We start from the raw sequence: 26059 nt of genomic DNA, 5'->3' as shown, positions 1-26059 counted from the left end.
ACCAACTACTAGCCCACATGATTGGAGAATTGTTTCATCTACTTAGATGATATAATCATCTTTAAATTCGACTACGTTGAAAGAACATTGCACTAGACTAAGAAAGATGTTGGAACGGATTGTAGGTAGCCAATTTAAAACTTCGATTGGAGAAATGCCATTTTGCGCAGAGGGAAGTAAAGTATCTCTGCCATTTGGTGACCGCGGATGGAGTAAAGCCGGATCCAGAGAAGATCGCGGCTGTGAAGCGATACAGAGTTCCCGGTAATACAAAAGAGGTAAAAGGATTTCTGTGGGAGCTGGTCTTTGGTCGTAGTAGTGTACAGAACTCTCTGTATATTTTGTTATTTTTCGTTTAATAAGTTAAAGTTTAATAAAATTGGTGAGTGTTGGATCCCCGAACAAGGGCCCCCCCCTGACTCGAAGTTGTGTCTTGTGCGCCCGGTGTCAGATGGCTGAACTGGAAAGCTGGAGGGAGAAGGGGGGACTTGGCGTACGTGACCAAGGGCAGGTCGGCGTGCTGGACTGCGTCTTGGTAAGAGAGGGGGACTATTCACGAGCCAGTTGTCCTTGACTTGAAAAGGAGTTCTCATGGGTATAAGTGTGTGTGCCGAATATTATATAGCGTTCTTTCGGTTTACAAAATAAGTGAGTCTGTCTGGACTAGTGAAATCGTTCCAACCTGTCATTTGGATGATACCCCTTTTTGTTTAACATTGCCATTTCCTCTATGTATGTCATTTTTTATTAGTAACTTTAGAGAATCCCTTCGCCAGGAAGTCTGTGTTATAAAACAGTAAGAATTTTAAATTGTTGTAAATACATAACGTCAGGAAGTCTGTGCCATTAAACTGTAAGAATCTCAATTGTTGTAAATATATAAATATTTGTTTTTTTTGCTATAAGGTATTCTGAGTGTTGGTGGCGTCCCCCACCTAGCCCCATCCTTTTTTTTGTTTTAATTCAAAGTCTATTCCGTCGCCTCTCTCTTCAATTTTACGACGTATTAACAGTGAGGTTGGAATTTAGGTTTCGTATAGTATAATTGTGTAATTTTGTTTTATTCCATCGTCAATCAGTGGTGAAATTTAATTGAACAGAAATCAATTTTACTAAAAAAAAAAGAAAAAAAAAGCTTGGAACGGAGTTTGTCAGTGGAGGGGATAGTGTAAGCTAGTAGGTATAATGATTGTTTCATTGATAACTGAAAATCGTTTTGAATGATAGTAAACTAGCCATGCCCTGCTAGTCCCACTTGAACTGATATAATTTATAGGTCACGATCCGTTTTGTATGAGTCAAAATTGTAAAATTTTATTGTATTTGTCTAAATCAGCTAAGGTATTCTGAGTGTTGGTGGCGTCCCCCCCCCTTCCCTTTCCTCTATTTGATGTCATTTTATTTTATTTGTGTTGCTCTCCCAAATTGCCTTGGAAGGTCTATCATTGTCCCTCATTCAACAATTATTCAGAAGGTAAAATAGTTGTTACTATAAATAGGAATGATTTAATGTAATACCAGTCTATTTAAATCCCAGTTTCTGGTTGAATAACTTAAATGAACTAAATATTTTTTACATGTTTTATCCCAGGAGTATGTTATCTTAGTGGGAGATGTAAATGCGATGGGTAGCTTCCAGACTCTTTCCGAAGAGCTAATTTTAGATCCTACATTATGATCGCCAGTTAGACGGTCAAGAGATGAAATAGTTAACGGAAATGGGTCTAGATTTTTGGAGCGTTGCGATGACTTCGGCTTGCTTATTTTAAATGGCAGGGAACGCCAGTTTGCTTTCATCGGTGGTCTGGGGTGTTCGGTGAATGATTTGTGCTGCATTTCTACAATCGGTGACTTTCAGGTGCTTCCACAATCTTTCTCCGATCATCTACCAATATACTTCTCCATGGTTTGTTACTTGGAGAGGTGTTTGGACGATGCCTGTACCTTTTTTTTATTTTTATTTATTAATGCATTTTTTTTCTTATTTGACCTAAAGGCTAACTCCTGCAGACGGCTATAAGCCACGCAATTTCCTATATTTTGTATTTTGTAATAATTTTGTTTTGTTTATAAAAATAAAGGATTATTGATTGATTTCTGGGGCTTGCGGGGTATTATCGCCATTTTATTGCCGGGTTCTCCGATCTAGCAAAACCTTTGACATCATTACTAAGGAACAGAGTTCAAAGCCGTTCATTCTGGCGACAGATGCGTCCAATGTGGCGCTGGGTGCGGTTCTGACTCCACAATGTAGTGGTGCAGAAAGACCAATCACGTATTCAAGTCGACCTTCTAAATGTTACTTCGGAATGTCACAGGTGAACTACCTCGGTGTACAATTGTCTGCAGAAGGGATCAAACCTGGTGTCCAGAAGGTGGAAGCTTTCTCCAAATATCCGCCGCAGGCAATGGGCATGAAGTACGACGTTTTATGGGACTGGTCGGATTCTTCCGGAGGTTTATACAAAATTTTGCTAGGGTGTCCGAGCCCATCACCTGCCTGACTAGAAAAAGCGAACCATTTATCTGGGGAAAGCAACAGGAGAAGGTTTTCAAAAATTGAAGGAGGTCCTGGTAAGGGAACCAATACTAGTTCTATTTGACCCACGGAAATATATGGAGCTGCACACCGATGCATCTGCGATTGGTCTGGCTGGAATGTTACTACATCGAGGAGAGGATGAGAAGATGAGAATGGTTTACTGCGTGAGTGAGAAGACAACGGATGTGGAGAAAACATACCACTCGTCGAAACTGGAGCTGATGGCTGTGGTATGGTGTTTGGATCGCTTACGACCCCTAGTGATGGGAATACATGTCGTAGTCGTGACCGACTGTCAGACGCTGGTCTACCTGAACAGTTTCAGAACCAAGAACTCACAGATAGCGAGGTGCTATGAACTGTTGCAGGAATATGACATAGAAGTTAAACATCGAGCAGGTACGCGAATGGAACACGTAGACGCGCTGAGCAGAGCTCCAGTAAACGAACCACACGCAACATGGGACGAAATTTTGGAGAATCGCCTAGAAGTAGTATTGACCATGAGTGAAGAAAACTACGTTAGGGTGATGCAGTACAGTGATCCCGAATTGCGACAAACAATTGAGGAGATGAAGAATGCCTGTAGTGAACTGAGTGAAGATCGAAGAAAACGCTTAAAGAACTTTCGGCTGAAGGAGGGGATGTTATATTTTCACGGGGAGACGGGGCAGTTGCGGTGGATGGTCCCCAAGAGGATGCGTAAAGCTATAGTGGTCAAATTTCACGGCCTTGTGGGCCATTTCTCGATTGACAGGACTATTAGTAACATAGCGAGACGTTATTATTTCCCCGGAATGAGATGATTTGTGAGATACCATATACTCACTTATCCAGAATGTATAGTCTACAAAATTCCGACATGCGAGAGGCCAGGCGAATTGAACCCTATACCACCGGGACGTTAACCATTTAGTGTGATACATCTGGATCATATCGGGCCCCTGGTGAAGAGTACAAGAGGTAATAGTTACATTCTGGTAATCATCGATAATCTCAGCAAGTATGTGAAGTTGTACCCTACACCAAATACTTCAGCGCAATACATCTTGAAGAAGCTTGAGGTCCTTCGTATTGGCTTATGGATTACCAACTAAAATTGTGCCTGATCGAGGAACGGGATTCACTTCGAAAGCTTTTGAAGAGTACTATCGGAGTAATGAAATTGTGCACAGAGTGATTTCAGTCCGCCACCCTCAGTCAAATGGCCAAGTGGTAAGAGTCAATGCGACCTTGATTCCCATTATACAAGCCACAGCGAAGACTGAGAGGAATTGGGACCGAAGCATGGAAGAGGCAGAGTGCCACTTGAACCACTCAGAGAACGCTACAACTAGCCAAACTCCTTTCGAGACCTTGATGGAGTTCCGGCCTGTTTTCTTCGATGGAGTCCTTAATGCGTTAACTCATCCCAATGATGCAAGATTAAACGGATTAAGATATCGGTTCAGCGGCAACGACCTTAAGTAATACAATTTTTAAGACGATACCTAGTTTAGGCAGTGGCAAGCTTAACCCAACAGCAGTATCTTTTAGACGCTACAATAAGGATATCATAAGACCACTGGGCGATACCACCGTCAAGGTACAACATAAGGGAACCACAAAAAAATTAAAGTTATTCGTTGTTCAAGAGGACTATTCTCCTATAATGGGCCAGGATTGGATCCGGCAAGTAAACATATTGCCAATCAGCAACTACGACGCGACTGTCAATAGTATCCAAACCGATGCAACCGTGAAAGAACTCTTAAATAAGTGCGATTCATTATTTGAAACTTGCGTTAAGGCTGTTAAAAATGATAACATTTATCTAAAAAACGACGCAGACGAGCTCGACCTGTTCCATTCACTTTGTTGCTAAGAGTAAAAAAGGAGTTACAACTCCTTACAAGAAGGTGTCATCAGTAAGACCACATTTTCAGAATGGGCAACTCCAGTAGTGCCAGTGCGGAAACCAAATAGTGATATCCGCCTATGCGCAGCTTTCAGTAGTACGGTAAATCTCCAGATTATACTTCCGCAACATCCCATCCCTGGGTATGAAGAGGTTGTTGTGAAGTTGAATGGAGGAAAATTGTTCTCAACTCTAAACGTGACAACTGCGTTTCTACGCAACAGAAGCTATTGGATCCTCGCAAGGAGGTGCGGCCCCCCTTGTGGGAAATTTAAGTTGATGCAATTGAGGGTTGGCGGCATTGGAGGTCTGGAAGGAGAGAGGGACTATGCGTACGTGACCAAGTGCAGGCTGTTGTCCTTAACTTTAAAAGGAAGACACTTGTGTGAAATTTATATGTTCAGAATTTTACTTAGCGTCTGTTCGCCAGTTTTCTTCTGTGTATTTTTTATAGCGTCTTTTGGTGTCAAAAAGTGTGAGTCTGTCCGGACTCGGAAAACTATTCCAAGTGTCAATTGGATAACCATTTCAGGGAAAGACATATATTGTAAAGTTGACGAATTTTTAAAAGCAGAAGGTTTAGAATGGAAAAATTGCTGTGGAATATGCACAGATGGTGCAAGAGCGATGACGGGCAAAAATATTGGTTTTAAATCATTTTTTCAAGCTGCTCATTATGATCATATAACTTTTACTCACTGCCTTATTCACCGAGAGGCTCTTGCAGCAAAAAAATTAGCACCAGAATTGAACGATGTGCTTCAGGATGCTGTTAAGATCATAAATTTTATTAAGAGCCATGCCCTTAACAGCCGCTTATTTTCAAATCTCTGTAAGGATACGGATTCCAACTACACAACTTTGTTATTACATGCAGAAGTAAGATGGTTGTCAAGAGGTCAAAGTTTAAGAAGATTATTGTTATTAAAGGACGAGATCGAAATATTTTTAACCGAATGAAAATGTGAACTTGCTGCTTTTTTTCAAAATGACTTATGGCTATCCAAGCTGTGTTATTTGTCAGATATTTTTTGCGAAGTTAAACGATCTCAACTTGTCTCTTCAAGGAAAAAATTGCGATATATTTACTTCAAATGATAAAATTGAAAGTTTTATTAAAAAGATCAACATTTGGAAAAGTAGGGTCGAAAAAAATTCGTTCGAAATGTTTTCCAGTGTCGACAATTTTATAATCGAGAAAATTCATTGTAAAACTTTTATTGCAAAAATTATTGTAGATCACTTAAAAGCGCTAGAAATACAGTTCCGTACATATTGATTTCCAAAAAATAGTTTGGATTCAAAAGCCGTTTTGGATTGGCTTAAGTGAGATTGATCACCTACCACTTAAAGCTCAAGAGGAATTTGCTGAGCTTTCGAGTGACTCAAACTTAAAACTACAATTTCAAAAAAAGCCCTTGACTGAATTCTGGATCGGAACTAGAACTGAATTTCCCACAATCGCTGATATGGCGTTAAATGTACTTCTGCCATTCAACACCACATATTTATGTGAAGTTACTTTCTCAGCTTTAACACATATTAAATCCCAATATCGTTCAGCGCTAAAAAATGTTGAAGAGGTCTTACGTCCAGCAGTTTCAAACATTCCACCAAGATTTGATTTGTTATGCAATAAAAAACAGGCACATCCATCTCATTAAATTTTTTACTTATATTTTAATTTAATACTTACCACGCAACTACTTGAATATATTCGAGCGAATTAAGACGCTCAGAATCCACTTTTATTTTTGAAACTATAATAAATACAATTTTATAATTTTTTGTGCAATTTTTAATTTTAGATTTTTGTATGTTTCAAAACGAATTCTAAAACTATATTATATTTTCATATGTACCTATATGTATATTGTTACCTAATAAATAAATCATCAAAAAATATTAATTTATTTTTCTTTTATATTTGTATGGGGTCGTCAAGAAACTCGCAATCATAAATGGGGTCGTGAATGACAAAAGTTTAAGAAGCCCTGCTCTAGACAGGTTGGTGACGAACTTGTATATATATTTGTCAATAAATCAGTGTTATTCTGTAAAACATTTGAGAAGGTATTCTGGGTGGCTGTGGCGTCCACCACATTTTATTTCCCCTTTTTCAATATAACATAAAAAATTAATTTACTGAGGTCTCCCCCCTTTCACATTTCGTCCTCGCCTTGGACGTTTCATTTAGCCCCTAAAACGATCTTACAGAAGCCATTCTCATTGCTCGTGCTTCAAAGAAAATTTTTAAAATACTTCAGTTTGATCTAAAGATCTAAGGAGAATTAGATGAAGAGATGGTATATGTTACATAACCTGGAGGTTTCTTTGAGAAATGCAGTGAAAACAAAATGTGCCTACTAAAGACATGTCTTTATGGACTAACAAGCTCCAAGAAAATGGGGAGAAAAATTCAAATCTTTTCTTGAAAATAATAATTTTAAAGTATTAAAGTCTGATTCATGTGTATTTCTTAATAAGTCATCAGGAATTATAATTGCATTCTACGTAGATGATGGGCTATTAATAGGAGAAAATGTGTATGAAATGGAACAACTAACGTTGGAATTAAACACAACATTTGAAGCTACCTGGGGAGAAGCCAGTAAATACTACGAGTACATAGGTATGGAAATAACACAGTAGAAAGATACATCAATTCTCATCAGCCACAGTTAATATACGAAGAAAATTATTCACACCTTTAACATGAATCACGCAAACTCAATCTGGATGGAAACTTTGAAGGATATATCTTACACCATTGCTGAAGGTAAACCGTTTCGTGAGTTGATAGGGATTTGTCAACCATGACTAGGCCAGACAAATCATTCGCTGAAAACTATGTTACGGTTCGCGTATATCCCCACTGAAATTTTTGGGGTGAATATGGGTTTGAGGAAAAAAAGAAAAGGAAAATGGATGAACTTCCGATGGAGATAGATCTGAGAAGGGAGTGTAGTAGAACGGTAGATGAAATCGATAGGAGGTTGTAAATGTTAAAACAGTCAAACTGAGGTTCTATTGGGCACAGCTGTAATTGAAGTTCAATCCGCCCAAGGCCATTACCAAAGGGTGTGCGCAGTCATCGACAACGGAAGTCAGCATTCTTTCATGACCCTTGACTGCGCTACAAGGTTAGGCTTGATCCCGGAGCCCTGGGCACAATGCATATCCTGCATTGGTCAGGCACCTCTTAGTGGCATATTGGGCAAACCTTCCTGCCACATTCGTTCAGCGCTCTATTCGGATCTTCGCGCTGACTTTGCCCTAGAGGTCATCGTAGTCTCGCGCATTACTGGCCCTCTCCCTCATAAGCACCTTCCTCTGGAATTGTTAACACTGTATAGATCATATGTGCTCGCCGACGAAGAATTCTGGAAGCCAGCCCCAAGCGAATTCTTGCTAGGTGGCGATCTATTCTACGACATAATTAAAGGGAAGCCTCTCACGTTAAGTCCTGATTCTCCCAAACTCCTTCCAACAATATTTGGTTTTGTGGCAGCAGGCCCCACTAAAACCTCCACCTTATGCCAAGAGTCATCCACTCTATTAGCACCTTCCATTAGTGTCCTGGAGAACATCATGGCAAAGTTTTGGGAAGTGGATGAACTACCTAAAACACGCATTGTGTCAGAGGAAGAGAACACTTGCTTTCTACTCATAGTAGACTCTTTTCTACTGAAAGTGAGAGACGCTACATAGTGTCATTGTCCTTTAAAGATACCATCTGTAACTGGTTAACCCCAAGCAGCAAGCGCTAAACCGGTTTTTTAACTTGGAAGCCAAGCTCGCAAGAAACGCCTCATTAAAGAAACAGTATCACGCCTTCATGATGGAATACCTAACATTAGGCCACATGAAGGTAGCCCCCTCGGACACTTCTCTTTACACTATTCCTCACCATGCAGTATATAAAGAACAAAATGGCCAGATGAAATTACGCGTTGTATTTGACGCATCATGCAGCACTCGAGGTGGATCGCTAAATGATCATCTGTTTGCTGGCCCAAAGCTCCAGCTAGATATAGGCGAAGTTATCACCAAGTTACGCGTACATCAATTTGTTTTTATTGCCGATATAGTCAAGATGTATCGCCAAATCCTTTTGAATCCAAGCGCCAAAAAGTATCAAAAATCGCTATCTACCTCACAGAAAACTTACAGCACGTACGACAGAGAATTACTTGCTGCGTATATGTCTGTGAAATATTTTCGATTGCTCCAAGAAAGCAGGTGTTTTACGATCCATACGGACCACAAACCCCTTACCTATGCTTTCCAACAGCGACCCGATAAAGCTTCTCCTAGTCAGCTACGGTATCTTGATTACATTGGCCAGTTTACTACAGATATCCAATACATACCTGGTTCAGCCAACGTCCCAGCCGATACCTGCTCTAGACTTTCTGCAATTCACATGCCATCAAACATTTCAGCGGAAACACTTGCAGCTTCGAGACGGTGGACGTTCCGGCGTTTGTTCATCAGCTTCATCCCTCAGGCCAGTTAAGACACGTCACCATTCATCCAGCAAGGTTTTCCTTCACCCAGAACTAGCGACTTCTACCCACGTTTTTATTCGACACGACGCTACTCGAAAGCCATTGCAGCCTGTATACGATGGTCCTTTCGAGGTGTTGCAACGTTCAGCTGAAACATTCCGCTTACAAACAGCGAAAGAATAACAACAAGTAACGATTGATAGGCTCAAACCAGCCTTTACACTCAGTGAACTTTCCTCGTTGTCAGTTCCGGATTCGACCTCTGCAGAAACCACAAACAGACCAACTCCACAAGAAGCTAAACCTGCATCATCACATCCACCAGAGCCAACCACAAGATCGGGCAGAAAGGTCCGTTTCCCTGCTAAGTACCTTTCCGTAATCACTGGGAAGGGAGTGTGTGGCGGCAACGCTACAGGTTTATAACCATACCTCAACCTTCTTAGTTACTGTTCAGTTTTCCCGCTTGAGCACCGAATGTTCTAGACTTGATTACTTGCGTTTTTATAAAATTCATGTATTTTTTGTGCTTTTAAATAAATAAACTTTTTTTTTTGGCTACTCTGGTAACGTTTTAATAAATTTTCTACACTTTCTTAATCAAAATATTGGTGGTAGCTCCAATAGGATATACACCACCAAACACCTATTAAGATAGTTCATTTACCTAAAACGCTTTATATTAATCCACAATTGGAAACTAGTATTTTTCTTTAGATGTATTGCAGCAAGCTTTGTAAGTTTGTAAATTAAATAAAACTCCTGGCCCAGATAACTTTTGAGTTTTATAAAAATCTTCCACCGTTTTGGGATCATTACTTATGTTTGATCCTCGCACGGAGGCGCGGCCCCCTTGTCCAAAATTTAAGATTGGGTCGATCGTCGGTTGGCTGCGTTGGGGGTCTGCAAGATGTTTGATCCTCGCACGGAGGCGCGGCCCCCTTGTCCAAAATTTAAGATTGGGTCGATCGTCGGTTGGCTGCGTTGGAGGTCTGCAAGGAGAGGGGGAGCGGCGTACGTGACGGAGTGAGAGTTAGTTGTCCTTGACTTTACAGACGAAGTAGTTGTGTCGTTTTTTTTTGTGCGTATATCCGCTATACTTTTCTTGGTCATAGAAAGTTTTCTAAGCATCGGTCGTCTTAGCCTAAGTTTTTCTGAACTAATTGTATGTCTGTGTACTTGTCATTGAGTTAAGTAAGCAATTGTGAATCATATAAAATGAATGTGTCAATTGTCAATATTGAATCAATGGATTGATTATAAATAAATCCATTTAATTAGCTTTACGTATTGGATTCTTGCCAGGCAAGTTTATCATTAATGGATTGTAAATAAATCAATTAAATTAGTCTTAAGCAGTGGCGTACCTAGGGGGGGCGGTGGGTGCGGTCCGCACCGGGCGGCACTTACCTTGGGGCGGCATTTTTTATATTTACTTATAGTTGTAAAAAGCAACTTATTCATTTCATATTTATTTTCTTTCTTGAATAATAAATGATTATTATGATTATTATAAGTTTAATATTTGATTTATATAAATTATGATTAACTATATGATTTCGAATATTATTCCTCGGTGTATATAAATGCATTTTAGTGTAAATTTTGAATTCTAATTCAAGAACAAGATAATAATTTTATTTTATTGTATTCATTAAAATTCGTTGAATTCGTAAAAGGATCTTTACGATTTTGTTCGGCAATTTTTCCTAACTAAAATTTTTTGATATCAGTTTATAAATGTCATTTCTTTTGAAAAGTTTATATGATTACTTTGAAGTGATATATTAATATTTTTTTAAATCATCGATGATCGATTTTTCTTTTGAAAAGCAGGGCCGGCGGAAGGCGGTCTGCTAGGTCTGCAAAGCATTAGGGCGCCGGCATAAGAACTATCTTTTTCAAACAACAAAATCTAAACGAGACAAAACAAAAATACTGACGAAGTTACAATTTCAGGAATCGCAAATAGATAAATATACTCAGTCCGTTTTGAAGAATTGTATTTGGAATGATAAATTGCTTATAAACCATTTTGTTCATTCGCGATTCAATCTTTTAACAGTGAAGAGTGAAACAAATTATTAGGGTGCCAGTGCATTTGGAGAGTTTATTATAGGTAAGTATATTATATTACGTATTATAGATATAGATGTTATTCTAAATGCTATTCAGAGTAGTAAAATGACTTTGCCGTTTTCTATACATAATATACTATTTATTTCGACTTTCGACAAGTTATATTTTTATTATATATCCCTAGGATGAAACGAGTAAAAGAAAGTGGTGCGTCATTTAGAAAGAAAAGGAAGAGAAGGGAGGAAATACAGACTAAAAATACTGGAGCACTACTCAAATATATCTCCCATAAGTCAACTTTTAGTTCTTTTAGTATTGTTGCCTCAAATACGGGCGAAGAAGCAGCCCTCGAAGGCGAAAAAACATTTTCCAATGTTGTTCAAGAGGAAAGACCTGCTTCACATACTGGCGAAGAAGCAGAAAGTTCATCAAGTTCTGATGAAGAATCTGCTGCACAAATTATTCCGTCTATTTCTATGAAAGATATTGGATTATGGCCTAACAAAATTGACGACAATACAAGAGTATTTCTGGTACGTCAAGGTCCCTTTGCAATTCAAAATTTGGACGCCGACTTCAGCGAAGGAGTAAAACGTCCTAATAATACAATCAAAGCCAAAGGTGAAACAAGAAAACTGAGTCAGGACAATATATAATATATTGCATATATTTCTATTAATTTTTAACTTAAAGTAACTTTTTTCTTCTTTTTTTTTTACCTCTGTGGGACCAAAAGGATCCTCTAAATCACAACTTGTGTTGGATATGGAATGGGAGGATGTTGCCAAAGAAATGAATACAGCAAGTGTGAAAGTAAACGTGCTTCTTTATGTACACATTTTCGAAGGTAAAATACATGTCATTTTTGCTACATTTAATTGGATTATCTTCCAATTATTATTAAGGATCACTTCCTTAATTCTAACTTTCATCTAAATACTTGAAATAATTGATTATTAATATGTAGGTCTCCATTCTTTCTAGCGGTAGGGTATTTTTACACTATTTTAGAAACTCTTCAATATATGGCAATAAACTAATCATATTCTGTTTCTACAAACATGTGTTTTGAAAACATCCCGAACGAAAAAGGCGCTATTAGTTGATCTACTGTTTGTTCTTCTTTCATTCTGAGACGGTGAAGGAGCTGAGGGAATGTTTACTATCTCTTAATTGTTGTTACCTTCCATATTTAACATAAGGTTACGCATACGCATTTAATAAATTTGTCAGCCAAGTGTGGTGACGTTTCAAAGGTTTCCATAATAAACTAAACTTGGCATTAATTATATCAAATGCACATTCTACAACACGTTGGGCATGCGAAAGTCTTATATTGAAATATTCTTGTTCTGCAGTCAAATTTCTTCCTTTGTAAGGTTTCAACAAATTGTTGATAAGCATCATCTGCTATGAAAACGTAGGGTGCAGAAATATCAGTTGTAGGTAACACGGTATCTTGAGGAATGTACAATCGTCTTGGTTCCTACAAATAATTCAATGAAGAATGGCGAAATGTTCCTTCATCGCTCGGTATACCGTGTCCACCAACCAACTTCATTGCTGATAAACTAGCAATTCGCATCAGCCACAGCCTGAAAAACGATAGAATAAACAAGGTTTATAATTATAAAACAGAGTCCCCATCATACTTTGCCATCAATGGCACTGTAGAGAGCGCTAGCAATGATGGCGTCTAGCCCCCCAGAAGAACCCGTGAATATTAACTAGGGCACATCGATTGTTAATGGCTATCGATGTTGATCACCTTTTCTGAGGTGAACAAGGGATAACCTGAGAGAGTTTTTACAGTGTGCTCTGATCGTGGTAAAAAAGAGGCCTATTGTTTTTGTGTTCGTAATACTTCAAGGTTGTAACTGTTAAGAAAAATTATTATTGTTATGTTGGCCGTTGTTGGAGGTCTTTTATTCTTCTGTGCAACTTTCTGTGTGTCAGTGCTCTTGTGCTTAACTTTGATACACGTTTTCTAAGTATTAAAACCGATTAATTAATAACAGGTTATTCTAAATTAAAAGTATATTAGTGTTACGTGATTAATTGAATCATTTCAATTAGTGCTGTTTATAAAAATGTCAGAGCTTATTTTGCCTGTTCCTATACTCTCGTCGAATAATTTCACGAACTGGAAGTTTAGAATAAATGCAATCCTTGAAAAAGAACAGTTAGTATGGTAGATATTATCGTTCGACATACAAATAAAAAGGCTTTGTCAGTCTACGCAGCATTCAATGCAGCGCATCCAGATTCGAAGCGAGAATGGAAGCATGTTACTGTACAAGAAATGTACTCATTTATGGCCATTTTGATTTGCTCTGGTGTTAATAATTCTAACATCGATCATACAAGTGTTATGTGGCATTCAAATTCATATCCACTCTATCGAGCGACAATGGGGCTCAATAGGTTTCGAAACATCATGCGTTTTATTAGATTTGACGACGCCAATACACGCCAGCAACGCGCAAAAGAAGACAAAGCAGCTCCGATCCGTGATCTCTGGACAATGCTCAACGCAAATTTATCTATGATGTACAAGCCGACGGAGAATTTAACGATCGATGAACAACTTTATCCTTTTCGCGGTCGCACAAAGTTTACGCAGTACATACCTTCGAAACCAGCCAAATATGGAATCAAGATTTGGTGGGTTTGCGACGCTGAAAATGCCTATCCCTTGCACGGCATCATTTACACAGGCAAAACAGGTAATGTTCGAGAGAAACATCAAGGAGAAAGAATAGTAAAAGAACTTGCAGCCGCGTACCGAGGCAGTGGTAGAAATACTACCATGGATAATTATTTTACAACCTTACCACTTGCCAAACATTTACTTTCATGGAAGTTAACTTTAGTTGGCACTTTGAAGAAAAATAAACCTTACATTCCAAGTGCGATGGCTCGAAATAAATCGAGAGAACTATACTCTACTATGTTTGGATTCCACGAAAAAGTAACGCTGTGCTCCTACGTACCGAAGAAGAATGAAGCAGTTATTTTAATATCAACGATGCATTCCGACATGGCTGTGAACGATGATGCTAAGAAGAAACCCCATATTATCACATATTACAATAAATATAAAGCTGGCGTCGACACGATGGACCAAATGATTAGTAGATACTCTACACAACGTCGCACTTTGAGATGGCCGGTAGTTATGTTTTCAACATGTTAGACGTTGCCTCACTCGCTGCCTACCTCATTTATTATGAAAATAATAAGATGCTGCCGAAAAAAACCAACCAGCGACGGTTATTTCTACACCAATTGAGCGAAGAACTTGCAACGCCAATGATTGAGGATCGATATCATAACGTGCAAATAATGAGAAATTATAGCACCAAGATCGCTATTGAAAGTGTAATCGGTCGGCCAGTAAATCCAGTGGAGGCTGATCCAGGTCCGTCAGTTCAACGAGATGCATCAGGAAGGAAGAAAGTTATCGGTTCCTGCCATATTTGTTACAAACAAACAATTAAGAAGAGAAGGAAAACACGAAAGGCCTGCTCCGAATGTGATAGGCCTATTTGCGATGAACATGCGATAACTTTTGCCAAGTGCATAGAATGCAATAAATAAATGTTTTTTTTTGGTTTTTTACATAAATTTTCATATATTCTATCATTACGCAACTCATCTCACGTGCATAAATCAAATAAATTAATAAAAAAAGCTAATAGTTCACTCAAAATTGAATTTTTCTATGGTGGGTACCCGGGTAACCGGGTGCGTCCGCGGCATATGTATGCTCTAAACTAAATTATTTATGCTTAAAAACATTCTTAAAAATCTCCAAATGCACCATTTGCTTAAAAATTAGTTAAATAACGACGATCCAGGCGTACAAAGCGAAATTTTCATTTTTAATCCACTTACATGCAAAAATGAGCAGTGGTGGGCACCCGGGTAACCGGGTGCGCACACAAGGGTTAAAGATAGAATCCGTCCTGAAGAAATCGATCAAATAATTTCAGCCGAAATTCCAGACCCATTAATTGATCAAGAATTATTTGATATTGTCACCAAACACATGATCCATGGGCCATGCGGTGCTTTCAACATGACGTCACCGTGCATGGAAAATGGAAAATGTAAAAAAAACTTCCCAAAGCCGCATACGAATGACACGATCACGGATATTGATGGTTATCCAATGTATCGCCGCAGAAGTACTGAGAATGGTGGCCACACATTTACAATGCGACTGCCGAACTTTCCAAATCAAGTTGAGTTTGATAATCAGTGGGTGGTACCATACTCACCACTACTTTCAAAAACTTACAAAGCTCATATCAATGTTGAGCTTTGCAGTTCTGTTAAATCAATTAAGTATATTTGTAAATATGTAAACAAAGGCAGTGATTTGGCCATATTTGAAGTACAAAACATAAATAAAAATGACGAAATAGCACGATACCAAATGGGCAGATACATTAGCAGCAATGAAGCTATTTGGCATATTCTCAGCTTTCCCATCCACGAAAGAGATCCTGCTGTCCAACATCTGGCAATACATCTTGAAAACGGTCAACGTGTATACTTCACTGAAGAAAATGTTCTCCAAAGAGCGTTCGAAGCTCCGAAAACGACTCTAACTGAATTTTTTACATTGTGTCAAAAACCTGATGTTTTTGGCCAATTCGCGAAGACATTGGTGTTTGGTGATGTTCCACGTTATTTCACATGGAACAAATCCAGTAAAAAATGGGAGCCACGGAAACAAGGAAAACCACATCCTTCCATTATAGGCATATTCAAAGCTAAGACATTGGGGAGACTTTACACGGTACATCCAAAGCAACGTGAGTGCTTCTATTTACGTTTGTTATTGGTGAATGTTCCCGGACCAACGTCTTTTGAATTTTTACGAACAGTTAATGGTCGAGTATTCAATACATACCAGGATGCATGTCGTGAACTGCAATTGCTAGAAGACGATAACCATTGGGACTTAACGCTTGCTGATGCTGCGTTGACATCAACACCGAATAACATTCGTCAGTTGTTTGCAATTATTTTGACGACATGTTATCCCTCGCAAGCACAAACTTTGTGGGAAAAATATAAAAATTATATGACAGAAGACATCTTGCACCGAATTAGACAAACAAATCAATGCCAAAACATAGATTATACACCAGAGATGTACAATGAAGCATTGGTCTTGATCGAGGATTTATGTGTTCTTATTTCAAATTTACCACTTAATCATTATGGTATGCCATCACCTAATCGTCCAGCCACCGACTTAGTCAATACCGATTTACAACGAGAAAACCAATATGACCATGGAAGTTTAGCAACAATTATCATGAACAGTGAACCATTACTGACAGCAGAACAAAAAATTATTTATGATCGGATTATGCTGGCTGTTGCTGCTGAACAAGGCGGTTTTTTTTTCTTGGATGCACCCGGTGGAACCGGTAAGACATTTTTAATATCGTTGATTCTTGCCAAAATACGGTCGCAACAAAAAATCGCATTAGCAGTAGCATCGTCAGGCATTGCGGCTACTTTACTGGATGGTGGGCGAACAGCACATTCAACATTCAAGCTGCCATTGGACGTTCATAATAAACCAGATGCAATGTGTAACATCAAAAAGAATAGTGGAATAGCTGCAGTGTTGCGGAAGAGTTCTATAATAATTTGGGATGAGTGCACAATGGCACACAAATATTCACTTGAAGCATTAAACAGAACTATGCAAGATTTAAACAGCAATAATAAACTTTTCGGTGGTGCTATCTTACTTTTGTCTGGTGACTTCCGGCAGACCTTACCGGTTATACCTCGCTCTACTTTCGCGGATGAGATTAATGCATGTTTGAAACAATCATTCTTATGGCGAAGTGTTGAAACACTTCGATTGACCATAAATATGCGAGTACAATTGCAAAATGATCCATCAGCACAAATATTTTCCGAACAACTACTAGATATTGGGAACGGTAAAATAGAACTGCAACCAAATACGCAATGCATTAAACTACCAGACAATTTTTGCACTGTTGTTCAAGATAAAAATGAATTGATTCAGAGTATTTTCCCGGATATACAGAATAATTATTTGAATCATGAATGGCTTAGTCAACGGGCGATTTTGGCAGCCAAAAACGTTGATGTTGACGAAATTAACTTCCAGATACAACAGTTGTTACCAGGCGATCTGATGTCTTTTAAATCAATCGATACTGTTGTTGATGAAAATGAAAGTGTAAATTTTCCGATTGAATTTTTAAATTCATTAGATATCCCTGGAATGCCACCACATAATCTTCGATTAAAGATTGGTTCCCCTATTATTCTCCTCCGTAATTTGAATCCACCTCAATTATGTAACGGTACGCGTTTGGTCATCAAAAAGATCACCAGAAACATTCTTGAAGCAACCATTTTGGCTGGGAAGTTTAAAGGAAAAGTGGTCCTGCTGCCACGTATTCCGATGATACCATCAGATTCTACCATACCCTTCAAAAGGCTACAGTTTCCAATTCGTTTAGCTTTCGCCATGTCTATAAATAAATCTCAAGGTCAAACAATGTCCATTTGTGGTTTAGATTTGGAAAATCCATGTTTTTCTCATGGGCAACTATATGTTGCGTGTTCACGTGTTGGGAAACCGTCGAATCTATTTGTGTTAGCTAAAGACAGGTTAACCAAAAACATTGGGCACCGATTGGTGTTAAATTAAATTGAAATTGAAAGTATTTATAATTCAAAAAAATAGATATTTATGTTTAAAAGTTTAAGACTGTCTGCCTTGCCTACCTCATTCATGAGTTTAAGCGTCACATGTTATTTACTGTATTATACTGTAATATACTTATATTTGTTATAAAATTAAATGGAAATAATAAATCTGATAAATTTTTATTTTGTACCTATTGATTTCTGCTTAATATCAAGTGTAAGAACATTTTAATTAATTGTGTTCAACGTACTTCCCCTTCAAATCTCAATCCAGTGAATTTGTATACCAACATCAACATTTTCGTCTTTGTTCGTAAATAATTTCATTGTACTAAAGGGTTATAGTAGTAGAAAGTCAAATAAGGAGATCACCATATTTTTTTACAAATACCATCTGTGTGAAAAAGCATAGTGGACTCCGTGACTGATGTTCTCTTATTGTTCCTCCTAGATTGTTTACTATAATGTAATATAACAAAAACTTTAGCCACAGCAACGCGTGGCCGGGTCAGCTAGTATGTATATAATTTTTTCGAAATAAATGTTATAAAAAAAAATTTTATCAATATTTTTTTTGCATGGAACCAATTATCCCCTTTTATTTTAATTTAAATGAAAAAAATTGTTTCGCTTAACGAGTATTTCGCTTAACGAGTAAGGTTCTGGAACGAATTATGCTCGTTAAGCGAGGTTCGACTGTATTTGGTCGTGTTATTGCTTCAGAAATTCCGCTTAATAGACGCTTGAGATTTCATGTAATGTTGGCAGGGGTGATATATAGTGACGATAGTTGTGAAGGTGCAGTATACAGACTGAATGATAAAGTATACGATAAGGCAATAGTTCAAGTGCAAGTTGAAACACTGCTGTCTATACAAGAAGGAGTTGTAGATTTGGAGAAAGATGAGATACATATTCCTACTTTACAAGCCAAATGTAAATATAGCACTGAAATTTGCCTAACGGAAAATAGTGGACATATAACATGGTCCAAGAAATTAAGTCATAAATCATGTGAGGAAAAGGAGTACGAAGTAATTTATGATGGACCTGCGCACATGGAATCGAAACCATCCGGAATACGGATATTAAATGTGGCTGATAAGAAGAACATATTTTCCTTAGTCTTAAGAGAAGATGTAAGAATCTGTAATCAAATGGGATTTGCTACAGAGCATAATAGATTATTTGTTGTTTTTGTACAAAATAATAATTATTTCTTTAAATTTCGTTCTCAGAATCTGTTGGATCCTCGTAAGGAGGTGCGGCCCCCCTTGTGGGAAATTCAGAGTGATGCAGTGGGGGGTTGGCTGCATTGGAGGTCTGGAAGGAGGGACTGCGTACGTGACCGGTCTCAGGCAGTTGTCCTTGACTTCACAAGGAAATTAGAAGCGTCCTTTTTGTGTGAAATATAAGTTTTATATATATAGCGTCATAGTGCCAAGTTCGGTTTTTTTTTTTTTTTTCTTTTACAAATTGTAAATGTGTTTCTGGTTTAACCAGCGTAGCCAGCCTGGTGTAAAAATATTAATACAAGTGTCAGTGGAGAATAACTCCCTCTCATCCATTATTGTCATTTATGTTGTCTTGGCATATAATTGCCCCCTCACTTGTATAGGTCTTAATTCAGTAAGTGAACAATTATTATACGTACTTATTTGTACTCCCATGTGGAGAGATTTCCCTTGTCGCCAGGCAAGAATATTGTAAAGTTGTTAGCATTAACATTCCCTCCGTCAGGAAGGATAAACAATATTATACGTACTTATTTGTACTCCCATGTGGAGAGATTTCCCTTGTCGCCAGGCAAGAATATTGTAAAGTTGTTAGCATTAACATTCCCTCCGTCAGGAAGGATAAACAATATTATACGTACTTATTTGTACTCCCATGTGGAGAGATTTCCCTTGTCGCCAGGCAAGAATATTGTAAAGTTGTTAGCATTAACATTCCCTCCGTCAGGAAGGATAAACAATATTATATGTACTTATTTGTGTTGTCCAGCCAATTGGTGGTGTATTATCAATAAATATTTGTTATTTTTTGTAAGGCATTGGCAAAGGTATTTTGGGTGGCTGTGGCGTCCACCACATTTCATTCCCCCTCTTTTCCATACAACATAATTAGATTGAACTGCTCTCCCACATTTCGTCCTCGCCTTGGACATTTCATATAACCCCTTTTTGAGACTTTTTACATGGTGCCGAAACCCGGGACTCCACCCAGAATACCTCAGCATCGCCTTTATTTGTCTGGCCTGTCGCCAGTTATACCAAGGAGCGAAAAGTCGCCTTAGCACTTGCCTGTGCGTTTTGTTGTCGTATGTACACTATTTTTAATTTCCCTGTTGTCATTTTATAGACTGAAACAGCCTTTGTGTTGCTAGTAACCACTATTATTTGAAAGTATATATATATATCTGATTTAGCCAGGCTCAGACGTGAATGTGTTTAGTTGATACATTCAATTCATTTTGTTTTTAAATTACTGTTAATTTTAAATAGAGATAGTTTGCTTTGTTTTGTAGTGGTTGTAATTATAATATTAGTTCAAGTGTGCTCACATACATACATATATTTGTATAATTGACCCAGTCAGCCTTGGATGTAAATGTGTTTAGTTGACACATTTAATTCAACTTATTTTTAATTATTTCTATCTTTGAATAGAAATAGTTTTTGCGTTGGTTGTAATCATACATTATTTTATGGTATTCGTGTTGCCTGTAGTCAGGCCATTGGTTAATTTTATTTGTTTACATCTAGCTTATTGCAACCTGTTGCCCGTTTTTGTCGTGCACCTCCCCATTGTGTAAAATGGAAGAACAAATTCAAGCTACTCCTCCACTGTCGCCAGTCTCTCCCAGTCCCCCCGAATTGGAAGAAACGCCTCGAGTTCAGTCACAGTCAGATCGCAGTTCTGACATACATGCAGTCAGATGCAGACATGTGATAGCTAGATTAGATAGTTGGTCGCGAAAGGTTCGTGACCTGTCCCCTAGTTCCCCCCATGCCTTGGAGCTCAGTCGTCAGTACTCTTCCATGTTCTCCTTGCTGTCCCAGACTGTGGACAGGGAAGCATGGGAGTGGCTGCGCGCCCTGCCCCCAGAAGTCAGTGGTCCCCTCGCTTTATCCCTGTCTGAAAGCCATGAGCTAGCTGAATCGGCGCAGCTAGCCATTATAATGCCCTTATTGGCCACAGCTCCCCCTGGCCACTCTGACTCGAGGTGTCAAGGTTCTCCTCAGTGACGGACAGTGACGGACGAGTCTATTATTGAATTAGCCCGACGGCAACTTCGAGAATTGGTCATTCCCAATATAACCCCTTTTTATGGAGATGTCCTGCAATACAAAAGTTTCAAATCGACCTTTACGTCTGAGGTCCACAAGTTATCCCTGTCTGCCGCCAAGCGGCTTGACGCCCTCAGATCCTCCTTGAGGGGCCCCCCTTTATCCATCATACAAAACGCTCAGTCCTCCGAGGAAGGCTATGCCTACGCGTGGGAAATACTCGATTCCCGATATGAGGGTAGGCTGCGCATCGCCAGTGCCATCATGGAGACCTTCCTGCAGTTCCCTGGTGAGGACCCTAGCATTGACAACTGTATAGCATGGCTGTCACGCCGACAGATCATGTTAGATCAATGCGAGATTCCGCATCCCCTGGACTTCCTACTTTGTCATGTCACTCTCTCCGTCCTCTCCCCTGCCCTTCAAGAGGAATTTAGGAAGAAATATTTAGGATCCTTTGATTCACTCCCTACCAGCTCTCAGGTCCTGGATTTTCTAAAGGACCAGGAAGACAGGTTCTCGCCAAAATTGACCTTTGGTCAATCCTCGTCCAGCCCTGTTGTACAGCCCATTCCTAGACACAGTTCTTCTTCCCCTTCCCCATTACTTCAACCTCGTCCTGCTTCTCCCGTTCAGGGGATCCAAGTAGAGGCGCTCTCTTCTCCCAAGCAGTTAAAAGGGTACACACCCAAATCGGTACGTTTTGTTCCCCGCCCACCAAGGAGGCCTTTATCATCCTCATCACCACCTCCAGTTTATCCGCCGACTCTAGCCTCCCAGAGTCAATCTACGGCCGAGACGTCGTCGAGAGCACATAGAGGATGAATGAAGATGACTGAAGAATAACTACTATATTCCATTCTCATACCAATCACCTTCATTGGCCCCAAAACTATTTGAATAAGCGCATGGAGCAAAAGCCAGATTATTAGTATTGATATGGATAGGCGTGTGCGGCCGGTAGGGGTGTGGACGGAGAGATGGCCGTGGGGGAAATGAGAGGACCCATAAATCAAGATGAAATGGAATGTTTCGCGAGCGGAGTTCCAGCAAAGAGAATGTCTCGGCAACCCAGGAATCCAGCCTAGGTACCTAATCTGCCAGCCATTTAAAGGAGGAAGGTCTCTGAGCAGAAGAGGTTATGGTGCTGAAGAGTGCCTCGCGTAGTCGACTCAACTCCGAAAACGTAACCTAAAGGATGAGACGCGTGAAGAATCGAATCTGGAAGGCAGTGACAGAGCACGCAGGACCAAGATGGGGCAACTTGCTCACCAACGGGGCACACCTACATTTCATCAACTGCGAAGACATGGACCAGGAACATTCAAGGGTCGGCTGTCCATGCGGAGTGGAATAGGCGTGGACCAGAAGCTGCACAGTCAACTACCTCCCCGGGGCTTGAAAAGTGGAGTCCACTTTTTTTTCAAAGGGGAGGATAATGTAACTGGGCAATAGAACTAGTTGCTATGTTTATGGTTACAGCTGTGTGCTGCTCCACTCTGATTCTGCATCTTAATTAGGTCGCTTCCGGCAGTTCTCTGTCATATTTAATACCCTTAAGTTGTATGTACTGTTTTGATATTTAACGTAGACCGATATATTCTTGTAATTTAATAAAGTTGCAATTTTTAAAAACGGTTTTTCCCCAAAGAAAAACATAACTGGCGCAATCGGTAGGACTAGGCAAACGTCCTTAGGATACACATCAGTAGTACCTAGGACTAGGCAACCGTACTTAGGATACACAGTAGTAGTACCTAGTACAAACCATCGTAGTACATCGAGAAGGCATCGCTTTTCCTGTACGTGAGTTTCAACTCTTTGACGACAAAGGAAGATCCTGTGGACCCCGAGCTGAGTACATCGTGAGAAGGCGAGGGCAACCCACAACTTTCTAAAGGCCTACATCCTGAAAGAGCATCTGAAGAACAAGGAGGCACTCTCAAAGCAGTCTACAACAAGGAAACCAACATCATAAGAAGCAAGACAACCAACATCATAAGCAGCAAGACAACCAACATCAAGAGCCGTTTGGTCTTCGCCCAATGAAGTCCATCCTAGTAATTACGTGAGTTACTTAAAATTATATCATTGTAATAGTAGCCAAACATTTTTATTCCTTAAATGTGCATGTGATACTAACCACGTATCCAAATTAAAATTAAAATTTAATTAAAGGTACATCCTTATTCGTATAAATCAATCTTAAACAATTATAATTAAAAAATTAAATAAATAAAATGCCTAACCCACCAGTAATGTCAAACCCTCCAACCCAAGGAGCCAATTTGCCCAAAATTGACAAATTACACATCAATATCATCCCCGAGTTTAACGGAGATTCCCGAATGCTAAAAGAATTCATAGAAGTATGTTAAGAGATAATCGCTCTATTCGCTACATCTACTCAACCAAATCACCCTCAAAATAAACTCTTAATGAGAATTATTTTAAACAAAATAAAATCCCCTGCAAAAGAGCAAATCAGTTCTTCAATTATACAGAACTGGGAAGAATTAAAATTGACACTAACAAACACTTTTACAACTGGTAAAGATGACTTAACTATCACCAGAGAATTATGTAATCTCAACCAAAATCATTTAACCCACCTAGAATTCTACTCTGCTATTAAAGAACTAACAAACCAGTATTCTAGCCAAATCGTAGGATCGGTAATAGAAACTCCGAAGAGGCAAATTTTAATCGAGAATTTCGAGAAACTGGCACTAAGACAATTCCTTTTAGGTATTAAAGAACCAATAGGCACTTCTATAAGAGCGCGAACCCCGCGTAATCTAAACGAAGCGTACCAGATATTAATAAATGAATACAATATAGAAAACAATAAAACACCAATTGTCACACAACGCAAGTTAAATACACCCCAATTTAATCGAAATCAAATTTCAAAATTCATTCCTAACCAACAACCAAAATTTATTCCTAAACAATACACTCCTACAAGAACATTTAAGACAATTCACCCAAGAAATTATCACACCCAAGTTGTGCCCATGTCTATATCCACAGACAACACGGTTAAACCTCAGATCACTAAACAAACATTAATGTTTTATTAGTGCATACACTAATAAACCAACTCCCCAATAAAAAATAAGAAGGGATATTATAAAGACTGCCAGGCAGGTCAGTTGTAACTCTGTATATAATTTGTGAATAATAAGCTAACTGAGTTAATCAACAATAACTTTTATGTTGAACATTGTGTTGCTAATAAATTACTGGTATTTCCTTAAGGTGAAGGTATTTTGAGTGGCTGTGGCGTCCACCACATTGATCTCCCCTTATCTATCTGTTTCCCATTATTCTCCTGTTGCTCCCCCCGATATGGTCCTTGTCTAGGAAGGTCTTAATAGCCCTTCAAACTTTCTTCATGGTGCCGAAACCCGGGACTCCACTCAGAATACCTTTAGATAGAGTCATCAAATTTATAAAAAGGGCGCCAAGTGGTGATCTCATGTTTCACTTCGCTTAATGTAATTTTTAGCTATCGTGTCTTAGTCTGATAAAATTTATTTTTTGAATTATATTTCTGTTATAAGTGTTATAAGTAGGGAACGGATTCGTATGTATTTACATATTTTTTTCTAGCCAATTTACAGACGTTTTTCAACTAGAAGTATTCATACTTACACTTTTTAAGCAGTTTGAGTCTACTTTTATTTCACATATTTCCACATATTTGGATGTTATCGCATATTTATACATATTTGATTAAAATAAATAAATATCGTATTTCTACATATTTAATCAAAATATGTACATATTTTTCATTTTGGGCATATTTTCATAATTGGGAGGTGGTTGACAGGAACCACAGACTGTAGGGCTGTGAATCACAGTGGGTACAATGTTTATTGTAATTTACACAGAATGCTGCTAAACAGTGACGGGCACTTGTTAGTTCTTTGAAGTTGTCTGACGTTGACTGTTCTTTCAGCTCGTTCGTTGAAGTGTCCAATTCATTTCGTTCGGTCACTTAGTGTATTCTTTTTTGGGTGAAATGCCACGAACATCGGCCTCAAACAAACAACTGGTTGCTAAATATCTTCGCGAGTTTCCAGCAGAACTTTTTCGAAGTGATGGAGACATTTTGTACTGCACAGCTTGTGACAAGCGCGTTTCTTGCTCTCAACGTTCCCAAGTCACCCAACATATTGCCACCGGATCGCACATAGAGAATAAAAACAGAAAGAAAGAGAGGACGTCCTATCAAGCCCTCCTTACATCTCCATCAGCAAGTAAGTCTACTCTGAGTACAGATCTGTGTCGGGCTTTGGTTAGAGCAGATATCCCTTTCCACAAACTTAAAAATCCTCATTTCAAAGGATTGTTAGAGACCTATATTGGGGAAAAATGCCTGACGAGAGCACTCTGCGGAAGAACTACCTGGAAGATATCTATAAAGATACACTAACCAAAATTCGAGAACATATCAAAGATTTAGGTGTCAATTGTTTAAACCACTGACGTTGAGGGCAGGTATATTGCCAATGCAGTTATTGGAAAACTTGACAGTGATGCTGATGTGGATTCAAAGCCATTCCTTTTGAACTGTGAAGTTCTCGAAAAATGCAAACATTCCACCATTTCACGATTCTTCGATGCCTCAATGCATATCCTATGGCCCAGAGGAGTTTTGAACGAAAAAGTTCTTTTGTTTCTCTCTGATGCTGCCCCCAACATGGTCAAGGCTGGGCAATCTATTCAGGTATTTTATTCTAAGATAATTCATGTGACGTGTATTGCTCATGCCTTGCATCGAGTAGCAGAAACTTTCCGATCTTTGTTCAGTGACGTAGATTCCTTAATCTCCTCGGTTAAAAAAGTATTCTTAAAAGCACCAAGTCGCATTAAAATGCTAAAAGATCTCTATCCAGACTTGTGCCTTCCACCAGAACCAATATTGACAAGATGGGGTACTTGGCTGGAAGCAGCTCAGTATTACTGTGAAAACTACAATAAAATCAAGAATGTCCTTTCACATCTCGAAGACGAA

General features: G+C 38.9%; 2 protein-coding genes across 2 annotated transcripts; both read left to right on the top strand.

Annotated features, from left to right (window-relative positions):
- The first annotated feature begins 2616 nt into the window (after nucleotides 1-2616).
- LOC141452278 (uncharacterized) lies at nucleotides 2617-3348 on the top strand. Its single transcript, XM_074124252.1, has one exon. It carries the CDS (start codon nucleotides 2617-2619, stop codon nucleotides 3346-3348), a length of 732 nt encoding a protein of 243 aa, XP_073980353.1.
- Nucleotides 3349-15080: 11732 nt separating this feature from the next.
- On the top strand, nucleotides 15081-17747 carry LOC141452277 (uncharacterized). Its single transcript, XM_074124250.1, has one exon. The coding sequence runs from the start codon at nucleotides 15081-15083 to the stop codon at nucleotides 17745-17747; it is 2667 nt and encodes an 888-aa protein (XP_073980351.1).
- Nucleotides 17748-26059: the final 8312 nt, after the last annotated feature.

Source organism: Rhodnius prolixus, unplaced genomic scaffold (genome assembly GCF_049639745.1).
Source record: "Rhodnius prolixus isolate KJV_2025 unplaced genomic scaffold, Rpr scaffold_3, whole genome shotgun sequence".
NCBI classification, from domain to species: Eukaryota; Metazoa; Arthropoda; class Insecta; order Hemiptera; family Reduviidae; genus Rhodnius; species Rhodnius prolixus.
The sequence above is the reverse complement of the archived record's forward strand: the minus strand, read 5'-3'. Positions and strand labels throughout refer to the sequence as shown.

Bases quoted from the DNA above. Each gene is read 5' to 3' on its own strand.
- LOC141452278 (XM_074124252.1), top strand. From the start codon at position 2,617: ATGGAGCTGCACACCGATGCATCTGCGATTGGTCTGGCTGGAATGTTA.
- LOC141452277 (XM_074124250.1), top strand. From the start codon at position 15,081: ATGATCCATGGGCCATGCGGTGCTTTCAACATGACGTCACCGTGCATG.